A 10754-nucleotide genomic window follows, 5' to 3' on the forward strand; every position below is an offset into this window, starting at 1 on the left:
AACACTTTACTGAACAGTCATTTAGTAGTCAACATGTGACACAATTGCACTTGCTCACATTGCAGCACCAATACGGGAACCTTAAGGAGCTCCTAAAGGGACGTGATGGTGGGGAAAAAAAATGGATGGGAAATATTTTTCAGAACTTTTGCGTTCCCCTGAGAAACTTTGCATTCCCTCGCAAAACTTTTGTATTCCCTCGCAAAAAAAACGTCTCTGTTACGTATGGTAACCCTCATTCCCTGAAGGAGTGAACAGAGACGTTACGCCGACGTAATTGGGATCACTTCAGGGAGCCCTATCATCTTCGAGTGTCTACAGAACGAACCAATGCCCTCCTTCAGGGAACGAGGGTTACCATACGAAAACCGAGACGTTCCCTTTCAGTCAGTCACTTTCGACGTTACGCTGACGTAATTGGGATCCCTATGGAAAACGCCACTGTTGCTGCCACCTCCAGTGCCCTACGCCAGTCTCTCAGACCCCCAACTGACTGGGGCAGAAGACCTGCGTAGAGAGAGTTCGTACTGCTGTTCCGTATAACCCATAAAGGGGAACTCTTGGATAACACTGGGGAAAGCGTGCCCCTCCATGTGGCTTTACATGTGGAAGCCACATGCCCGTAGGGAGGTAATATGTGGGAGGAATATCTGGACGTAGGCAGTACAACATATGGGAGACTACTACGGACAGTGACGACAGAATGGACTCTGCCAAGGGAAAGACACGGGCTCACCGCAGGGAGCAGTACCATGGAAGAATACACTTATGGGATTGCCGCAGGGATCACAACATATGGGACCCAGCCTAGCACAGGTTCCACCAATGCATTCGAGTGTTAGGCCTGGCGTCGGACGCTCCGCCACGTCTGACTGCCGAGGGGTGTGGAGGAACTCGACAGGGTTTGCCTAAGACCCTCTACTGGAGCAAATAAGCGCAAATATCTGCTCCATGGGAGGGGAGTGGCAAAGCAAACCGACACGAGCGGGTACTTTGGTGTTACTGGTTACTAGAGTGCACTGAAAGAAACCGACTCTACACATACGGTATACAATCTAGCGAACGTGTTCGGTGTCGCCCAGCTCTACAGACATCTGCAAGCGAGGCCCCATGCGCCAGCGCCCAGGAAGAGGCAAAACTCCTAGTGGAGTGGGCTCTCAACCCGAGCGGTCAAGGCACGCCATGGCTCTGGTATGCCAAGGCGATGGCATCCACTATCCTTTGGTCCATCCTCTGCTTGGAGACAGCCTTTTCCTTTTCTGGACTGCGCTGAGCGCTGATGGGACAGAGAAAAGCCAGGGCTGGGTCTGCTGCCTCTGAGGGCAGCGATTGCAGGTTCACCTTGGGCACGTATCCAGACCGGGGTCTTAGGATAACGCAAGAGTTGGCTAGGCCGAATTCTAGGCACGATTCGTTGACCATAAATGCATGCAGGTCCCCTACCCTCTTGATAGAGGCCAATGCAACCAGGAGTACTGTCTTCCAAGACTGAATTTTTAACTCTGCTGAGGCTCAAAGGGTGGTCTCTGCAGTGTGGTTAGCACTAGAGACAAGTCCCAAGAGGGTATCGAGTGAGGGCGAGGAGGATTCAGTCTCCTTGCCCCCCTCAGGGACCTGCCGATCAGGTTGTCGAACCCAGCTTGCAGGAAGGAAAGTACTGCCCTGACTGAGCAAGTTCGGGGGTTCTCCTGGTGAGAAGAACACCACTCAGTGAACAGGTTCCACTTCAATGCATAGAGGGGGCTCTAGCGGTAGTAATGGTGTCTACCAGCCCTTGGTGTAGGTCACCTAGAGCATCCGTGTCCCGTCCAGGGACTAGACATGGAATTTCCAGAGGTCTGGATGCAGATGCCAGATGTGATGGAAACCCAGCCCGACCCGCGCTGCCACGCACCTCGCGGGACTCGGTCGTGTGCTGGAGCGGTCTCATATGAAGTAATCGGAGCGGCGTCATAACGGCTGCGGATGCCATATGCCCGAGAAGCCTCTGAAAAAGTTTCAGTGGGGCCGCTGTCCTGCACCGACTGCGTTCAACTCCGACTGAACTCGGGCCTCTGTGAGGCGCACTGTTAGGTTGACCGAGTCCAACTCCATAACAAAAATAAAAGAGATCCTCTTCACGGGGGCGAGTTTGCTCTTCTCCCAATTGACCTGACTGAGCACCATGTCCCTGTGCTCGCACGACTGATTTCTCGACTGGGCCAGGATAAGCCTGTCGTCGAGGTAGTTGAGGATGCAAACACCACGCTCTCTTATGGGTGCAATGGCCGCCTCTGCAACCTTCGTGAAGACACTGGGCGACAAGGCCTGCCCGAAAGGGTAAGACCTTGTACTGATATGCCCATCCCTCGAACGCAAAGCATAGGAATGTAATAGTCTCAAGGGAGAATCAAGACATGAAAGTATGCATCCTTCAAGTCGATCGCTGCAAACCAATCTTGGGGACGGATGTGTTCCTACGTTAGCATCTTGAACGCTAGCCTGTGATGGGACCAATTCAAGACTCGTAGGTCCAAGATTGGCTGTAACCCACCGCCTTTCTTTGGTACAATGAAGTAGGGGCTGTAGAAGCCGGTCTTCATATCGGTTGGAGGGACCTGCTCTATCCCGTCCTTCGCCAGTAGGACTGCGGTTTTCACCCTGAGCACAAGATGGGCCCTGAAGTGATCCCAATTACGTTTGCACGTCGACGTAACGCTGAACATGACCGACTGAAAGGGAACTGTTGTGAGCTCGGGCAGACATTTCCTGTTTAATGTCCCGCTGGCAGTGTTTCAGACAGCTCTGCAAGTTATCAATGGAGCGTTTCATAATGTTTGAACTTGGACTCAAATATAAAGAAAAGGATTTCAGTAAAGTTGGCAATATATTCAGAGATTCGAACTTCCCGGATCAATAACTCGTGAGCTAAAGGTTGTTAATCATAGTAACGTAGACAATGAGCTACAACCCAATTTTCCTCATAACAAGCTTTATAATATAAAATATATTAGGGGAATGAAAAACATTAAAAAAAAAAAAAAAAAAAAACCTCCCATCCCAAATTTTTTCCACCACCACGTCACTTTAGGGGCTCCGCAGAACCCAGATGTACAAATAAATGCAATTCACAAATCGCTCAATAACACAGATTTAACACGTGTTGAATCTATGCTGTTGTTTAACAAAGCAATTTTTACTTTACATGTATGCAGCTTATTTTGTGTATTTTAGTAACTTTCCTTACGTTTTAGTCAAATCTTCTTCAGCACAGTTCCTAAGATCCTTCTTTACTGAGTGAAACACAATTGTTTACTGAGACGAAATTGATTTCTGAACCGCTTCAACTGGAAAAGCGTTAAAGCCACACCCGTTTTGCACACATCTCTCCAACACAAAAGCCGTATAATATATCAGGTGATCAGTTGAGAGAAACCGAAACTTAAGTGTTATTGAACTGTTGTTTGTTGCTCTTCATCTGTGTGCACTTGCAGAGAAATGGCGGACACTGCTTATTCTCAGGACAAGTTCAGCTGTTCAATCTGCCTGGATCTCCTGAAGGATCCAGTGGCTCTTCCCTGTGGACATAGTTACTGTATGCGCTGCATTACAGGCTTTTTTGATCAGGAAGAACAGAAGAAAGTGTACAGCTGCCCTCAGTGCAGACACACATTCACTCCGAGACCGGTGTTAGGGAAAAATGTGGTGCTTGCCGAAATGTTAGATGAACTGCTGAAGCTAAAACTCAAATCTGTGGTTCCTGATCAGTGTTATGCTGGACCTGGAGAAGTTGAGTGTGACGTCTGTGCCGAAAGAAAGTGCAAAGCTGTCAAGTCCTGTCTTGTGTGTTTGGAGTCTTACTGTCAACGCCATTTTGAACGTCATGAGGAATTTCGTTCAGGAAAGCAACACAAAATAACTGATGCCACAGGACGACTCCAGGAGATGATCTGTCAGGAGCATGAAAGGATTTTAGAGATTTATTGTCAAACAGATGAGCAGTGCATTTGTGTGCTGTGTATGATGAATGAACATAAACATCATGACACTGTTACAGCTACAGCACAGAGGATAGAGAAAGAGGTATGATAGGGGTTGAGAAGTCGACCACCAAACTGATATAGGAATAGTGAGACCTGACCAGAGACCTTATCAGGGTAGCGGCATATTTATTTATTTTTGACAGGAATGAAAGTAAGGCTATGAGGGATACAGTGCATTCAGTGGGTGGTAGGTAGCCTACTGTTGTTTAACAAGAATCTGACGAATGAAATTTGACGAAGGTGACAAAATGTTTTTCCAAAAAAAAAAAAGATTCAGTGGACAAAAACTCCATAAAACATTTTTGTGAGTTGTGAAAATAAACTTTTATAGAGTGTGTGTCATTGTAAAGACTGTATGTCTATCCCTCACAGCCTCGTTTTCACCCGTGTTAAATTCAATATGGTGCTTACCCTGACTATTACAGGGTCGAAATTGTTTTCTGAGCTGCTATACGCTTTACAATGCATTACTAAGAATAATACCAAAAAATCTAAGAAATACAATAGCTCAGTTGTTGGTACTTTCGACCATCCATAACAATACAACACAAAATTATGTCACTAGACATAAAACATGACTGTCTGTAGATATAAATGTCACATTTCATTGTTTCTCATATCTTTCTCCTGCAGAAACACTTGAAAGAGAGAATCAAGCTGCAAATTCAGGAGATAGAGAAAGAGATTCAGGAGCTGAGAATAGCTATGGTGTATTATAAGGTCAGTTTTAAGAAGAAAAACTGATGTCAGTACTGAGCTTAACCAAGCAAGAGCTTAATAAAGGTCTTTTCATTACATATTGTATGATTGGATTTAAATTTTATTGTTCTACGGCTTTTTATTGTTCTGCGACAATATTTATAAAAATACATTTAGACGGTTTAACATCGTGATTGCTATCAGGATAAGTGAAGAGTTTAAATCCCGGAAAAAAAAATAATTACAAAAAAATTTGGTTACACTTTATTTCGATAGTCCACTTTAGACATTCTACTAACTATAAGTAACTTTTCAACTACATGTCAACTAACTCTCATTAGAGTATTAATAGTCTGTCTGCTTAAAGGGATAGTTCACTTTGAAATTAATTTTTGATATGTTTTAGCTTACCTCAAGGGCATCCAAGATGCAGGTGTCTTTGTTTCCACAGTATTTTCAATTTTGATATTTTTAGGTCAAACCGTTCTTGTCTGTCAGATATTTAATGCAGGTCTATGGGGTCCACCTCAAAGAACATGCACAGAGAAGTCCAAATTAAACATGATTTAATGACTCGTAAATGTAAGTACACATTGATGGCCTAAGACACGAAACGAGCGGTTTGTGTGAGAAAACGAACAGTATTTATATCGGTTTTACCTCTTGTAATCACAGTCACGTCCAAGTGATCTGAGGGCGCGGGCGCTTCTGTCTGCGCAAGCGCCGGAAAGCCCCGGAAGTGATCTCTCGTGGGTGTGCGTCACTCATTGTTTACACAGAGATTTAGGAAGTTTTACCTTTCACTGTGAAACTACTCCCGGATGAGTTCGCGCGAGCATACGCAATTGTTTTATTTTACAACGGTTAAAAACATCCCGGATAAGCGCAAATTCGTACCATTTTAATTAGCCGTCTTACCTAAAATCTCTGTTCTGTGTAAACAATAAGTGACGTACACGCACGAGAGATCACTTCCGGGGCTTTCCGGCGCTTGCGCAGACAGAAGCATGTTTAATTTGGACTTCTCTGTGATGCTCTTTGAGGTGGACCCCATAGACCAGCATGATATGACTGACAGACAAGAACGGTTTGACCTAAAAATATCAAAATTGAAAATACTGTGGAAACAAAGACACCTGCATCTTGGATGCCCTTGAGGTAAGCTAAAACATATCAAAAATTAATTTCAAAGTGAACTATCCCTTTAAGCAGACAGACTATTAATACTCTAATGAGAGTTAGTTGACATGTAGTTGAAAAGTTACTTATAGTTAGTAGAATGTCTAAAGTGGACTATCGAAATAGTATTATCAAAAATTCTGTAGATAATCACCTATTTCACCTTTAAAGTTATTACACGGCACAAGTTTGGCACTGCAACAAAATATTCCAGAGCTGGGCTTTATAAAAAGTGGTGCTAACCCTCCTTTTAAAGGGTTAGTTCATCCAAAAATGTAAATGTTGTGATCATTTACTCACCCTCATATTGTTCCAAACCCGTAAGACTTTCGTTCATCTTTGGAAAACAAAGATATTTTTGATGAAATCTGAGAGATTTCTGTCCCTCCATTGACAGCTATGCAACTACCACTTTCAAGCCCCAGAAAGGTAGACATCATAAAAGTAATCTATGTGACTCCAGTGATTTAACCTCAATTTTATGAAGTAATGCAAGAGCTTTGTTTGCACAAAAAAATACATAATTTACCACTTTATTTACAAAACATTAATCTCCAACGCACTTTTAATCAACGTTTGATCTCGCGTCAACACAACACGCATTCGTCGTGGTGCTCTCGTTAACGCGTCAGAGATTAATATTCTAACAATAAAGTGGTAGATTATGATTTTATTTTTTTGTGCAAACAAAGCATAGTTGCGTAGGCTGCCAATGGTTGGACAGAAAGCTCTTAGATTTCATTAAATGGATCTTTATTTGTGTTCTGAAGATGAACAAATATTTTGTGGGTTTGGATCGACATGAGGGAGAGTAATTAATGGCAAAATTTTAATTTTTGGGTGAAATAAATTGCATTAATTTAAATTACAAATGTGAAATGTTCCTGTTTATAGCGATGATAACCAAGGGTTAAGTGCGGTGTGAAAATCCCTTTTAAATGGACGGTGGTGTCTCCTAACAGTACTCTGCTCAGACCGCAGTGGAGGAAAGTGAGAGGATCTTTACTGAGCTGATCCGCTCAATTGAGAGAAGTCGGTCTGAAGTGACACAGCTGATAAAAGATCAGGAAAAAGCTGCAGTGAGTCAAGCTGAAGATTTCTTGAAGCAACTACAGCAGAAGATCGTTGATCTGAGAGGGACAGAAGCCGAGCTAGAGCAGCTTTCACATTCAGAGGACATCCAGTTCCTCCAGGTAACAAGAGCTTAATGGGACAGTGGTCTTTAATAATGTCTTGTAATTACACAAGCTTTTGCTGATTTAAAATAGTAATATCAGGAATTCTGTCAAGGGATGCCACATGATCTCATTCTGTTATCATCTCATTTATTGGAAACTGTGGTAAAGTAATCACAGGGCATGTCAGGCGTTTACATTTTTTTAAAGAAGTTTATTAATAAAAGCTGGGTTGTTTCAACCCAATTTTGGCTCAAATATGGACAAACCCAGCCGTTGGGTTACATTTTTTTAATTACATGTTTAACCCAACGTTTGGGGTTTGTCCATATTTGACCCAAAATTGGGTTGAAACAACCCAGCATTTTTTTAGAGTGTATAAAAAAAGAAAAAGATGTGTATTGAGATATGGCCCATCAGCATTAACATGTTCAGCTATTGTTATATGTGAGTCTGAAGGCTCATTTTAGTGAGCATTTCCACTTTTCATGTGAAAACGCTCTGTTGTTTGTGTGTCTGTAGAGTTTCCAGTCTCTCTCTGTCCTGCCTATGGACTCTCCCAACATCACTGTTGGTTCTCTCCTTTCCTTTGATAAAGTACAACAATCTGTTTCTCATCTGAGAAAGAAACTTGAGGATTTCTGCCAAGAGGAGATAACCATGATATCTGGGAGAGGTAAAGTACACTCTCAGAAATAGGTCAATGTGCAAATACAAAGGTGACTTTACAGGGTTAATTATATAACACATATACGTATTCTTAAACATGGATAAGACATCAGTCAGTGAGTGTTTACTTTACATGTACATTTTGACACCAATGGTCTCTATGATCTACGCTTACGATGCCTTTAGAAAATGCATATAAAAGTATTATTTAAAAAAACTCGCAAGAAAACTGATTGCATGAAACAATAAAACTACATTTAGTTTTAGAGACATGCACAATGAATAAGCTGTCATAACATTCATGTTCATATGTTTATAGGATATTGGTTGTTGTTGGTATATTAAGGATAATTAGTCATAAGAATGTGTAAAACACAATGCAATTTATATAAAATTCATGTCGATTATTTTTTAATGCACACTAATGTCTACTGTTTACTGTTTTTCACAGTGAATTGCATCCAGATCATCCTTGTTCCTGAACCCAAGACCAGGGAAGAGTTCCTTCAGTGTAAGTCAATATGAAAATATATAAACACAGAAAGATAGAGATACCAGTGCCTCAAAAATGTCTGTTCTGATAAGCTCTTGGACAAGGAACAAAATGATGCTGAATATAAAAATTAAATGTAACTAACCATATAGTAATCATCATATGGAGGCCAAAAAAAAAGGCGAGAAAAACTTCCATATCTTTCGTTGATGACTTCTTTTGCTCCAGATTTTATGCCAAATTTTAATAGATTTTTTTTTTGCAACTGGTAAATCACAGTTCCATTTCGAAAGGGAACTTGCGCTGCGTCCTCTAGAGGGCGCTATGGGGAATTCCTCTGGCATGACCGGTGTCTGAAGCATGAGTGTAAACATGATATTCTGCTGCTGTTTATGCATTTACAGAGTATCAGACTCATATCATTTAGCATATTGTTGAGGAAATTCAAGGCAACATATACCACTGTCATTTTTGTTTTTTTAAGGACAGTTTTGTATAATTGGTCCTCAATTTTTCTTTTTTCTTTTCAACAGACGGGCTATTATTTATACTTTACAACTTATAGCAACTGTGGCAAATAATGCACACACATTCATTCTGCTATCATCAATATCTGTGAGACACAATGGTGTCAACCTTTTTCCCTAAAGCATCCTATTTCTCTACCTTTACTAGATCGCAGTCACTTGACTCTGGATCCAAACACAGTGAACAAAAAGCTCCGCCTGTCTGAGGGGAACAGAATGGCTACTTACACTAACATATTCCAGCAGTATCCAGATCATCCAGACAGATTTGATCAGTGTGAGCAGGTTTTGTGTAGAGAGAGTGTGTGTGGACGCTGTTACTGGGAGGTTGAGTTGAGCAGGAGTGTGGCTGTATCTGTGGCATATAAGAGCATTAGCAGGAAAGGAGCAGCTGGTGGATGTTTGTTTGGATGTAATGGTCAGTCCTGGAAACTGTCCCGTAGTCCCTGGAGTTGTTCATTCTTGCACAATAACAGAGAGACCAAACTGCCTCAGGTGTCCAGCTCCTGTATAGGAGTGTATGTGGATCACAGTGCAGGAACTCTGTCCTTCTACAGTGTCTCGGACACAATGACCCTCGTTCACAGAGAACAGACCACATTCACTGAGCCTCTCTATCCCGGGTTCAGGGTGATTGATGATGGATCATCCGTGAAACTGTGTGATCTGGAAATATCAGGGGTGTAAAAGATATGGAGATATCATAGTTGGGTTAAAGCACGGGTTCTTCGTTTTACTCAAAAGACAAAGCATCTAAATTGTAGAAAAAAAATAGGCCTATCTAAACTTATAAGCCTATTGAATACCCGTTAGTCACTTTATATTTACTTTTTGAATATTTTCAACAGTGATTTGAACGGTTGTGTTAAAGTTGCTGTCGTAATAATAAGAATTAATAAGAATAAATTCTTTTGAGTTCAAATCTAGAAAATAATCATTACTCCTTTTGTTTAAATTTAGGGTTGTGGTTTGTGATGTGTGAATATATACAACAATTACAATATTTTTATGTTGGGCCAACTCAGTTTTAGTCAGTATTATTTTTATTTTTTTTGCAGGATTAACATTTTTATGCTTTTGAAAACTAAAAGTCCCCAACACTTCGGCCAAAGTTAGTGTGTCTGAATATAACAAAAGGGGAAACAAAACTAGACAGCAGCATAAATATAAAACCTCATGAGCTCAGTAACAAGGTGAATTAATCAAGAAATCCAGATTTGCTTTTACCCAGTAACAGAAGGATTTGCTGAATCATACATGTGAAGAACCAATCATATCGTAGAAAAATTATGTAATGAATCATGTCACATTTACCAGGCTCCTATTCTATACACGGGTTTCTGTGCAACGTCATCACATGGATGCGCGCGCATCTAAGAGGCAGAAAGCAACAGTCTTTACGGCTATATCTAGCAGAAGCAGAGATGACGCGGAGCTGTTGTGCTGTAAAATAACCTAAATAAATAGAGTATGTCAGGTTTTTATGATTCGCAAACTTAGTTGGACAATTTCATACTAGTCAACTAACTAACGTTTTACATAATGTTATATTAATATGCAAATGAAACACAAGCAAACAGATCCAACTCTGAAATTGCAGTTTATTATTGAGTCAACAAGAATTTACAAACAATGCGAAATCTATGTTAATTACAATGTTCTTTTACAGAACTCGGCATAACATATAGCGGTCTTGCCTCTAGGATGCGCGCGCATCCGGTATTGTTTGTATACAAGAAACCTGTAGGCCTATATAAAAACTGTTGTACTCTTTTTGTCATGAGGATTTTCTGTGTTTGGTCTAAGATCCTCTCGGCCATGATTAAAGCATATAAAATTATTTTTAAGTCAACTTTTTTGCTGGTTTCAACTCATTTAACAAGTCTGACAAATCAGATTCAACCTACAAAAATAAGTTTATTTGTCATTATACTGTACAATATTTTGAAAGAAAAAAAAGGTTGAAATCTCCACCTTCATATCATCACAT

General features: G+C 41.1%; 1 protein-coding gene across 2 annotated transcripts; it reads left to right on the forward strand.

The window, feature by feature from the left end:
• The first annotated feature begins 3364 nt into the window (after positions 1-3364).
• Positions 3365-10614, forward strand: LOC306991125 (tripartite motif-containing protein 16-like protein). Of its 2 annotated transcripts, XR_013796040.1 has the most exons (7): positions 3365-4062; positions 4656-4742; positions 6863-7093; positions 7598-7751; positions 8196-8255; positions 8913-10106; positions 10468-10614. XR_013796040.1 is itself a non-coding variant. In XM_079598677.1 (6 exons), the coding sequence occupies exons 1-6, from the start codon at positions 3478-3480 to the stop codon at positions 9449-9451; spliced, it is 1656 nt and encodes a 551-aa protein (XP_079454803.1). In that variant the 5' UTR covers positions 3365-3477; the 3' UTR covers positions 9452-10614. The 2 variants fall into 2 exon arrangements, 1 of the variants encoding a protein (XP_079454803.1); XM_079598677.1 differs by having other exon boundaries at positions 8913-10614.
• Positions 10615-10754: the final 140 nt, after the last annotated feature.

This window comes from Phoxinus phoxinus (assembly GCF_949152265.1).
Source record: "Phoxinus phoxinus genome assembly, chromosome: 2".
NCBI classification, from domain to species: Eukaryota; Metazoa; Chordata; class Actinopteri; order Cypriniformes; family Leuciscidae; genus Phoxinus; species Phoxinus phoxinus.

What these genes read in the sequence shown, in the direction of transcription:
- LOC306991125 (XM_079598677.1), top strand. Translation starts at nt 3,478, where the DNA reads ATGGCGGACACTGCTTATTCTCAGGACAAGTTCAGCTGTTCAATCTGC. An exon ending in AGGACATCCAGTTCCTCCAG is followed by an intron (nt 7,094 to 7,597) that starts GTAACAAGAGCT and finishes GTGTGTCTGTAG; the next exon opens with AGTTTCCAGTCTCTCTCTGT. An exon ending in AACCATGATATCTGGGAGAG is followed by an intron (nt 7,752 to 8,195) that starts GTAAAGTACACT and finishes TGTTTTTCACAG; the next exon opens with TGAATTGCATCCAGATCATC.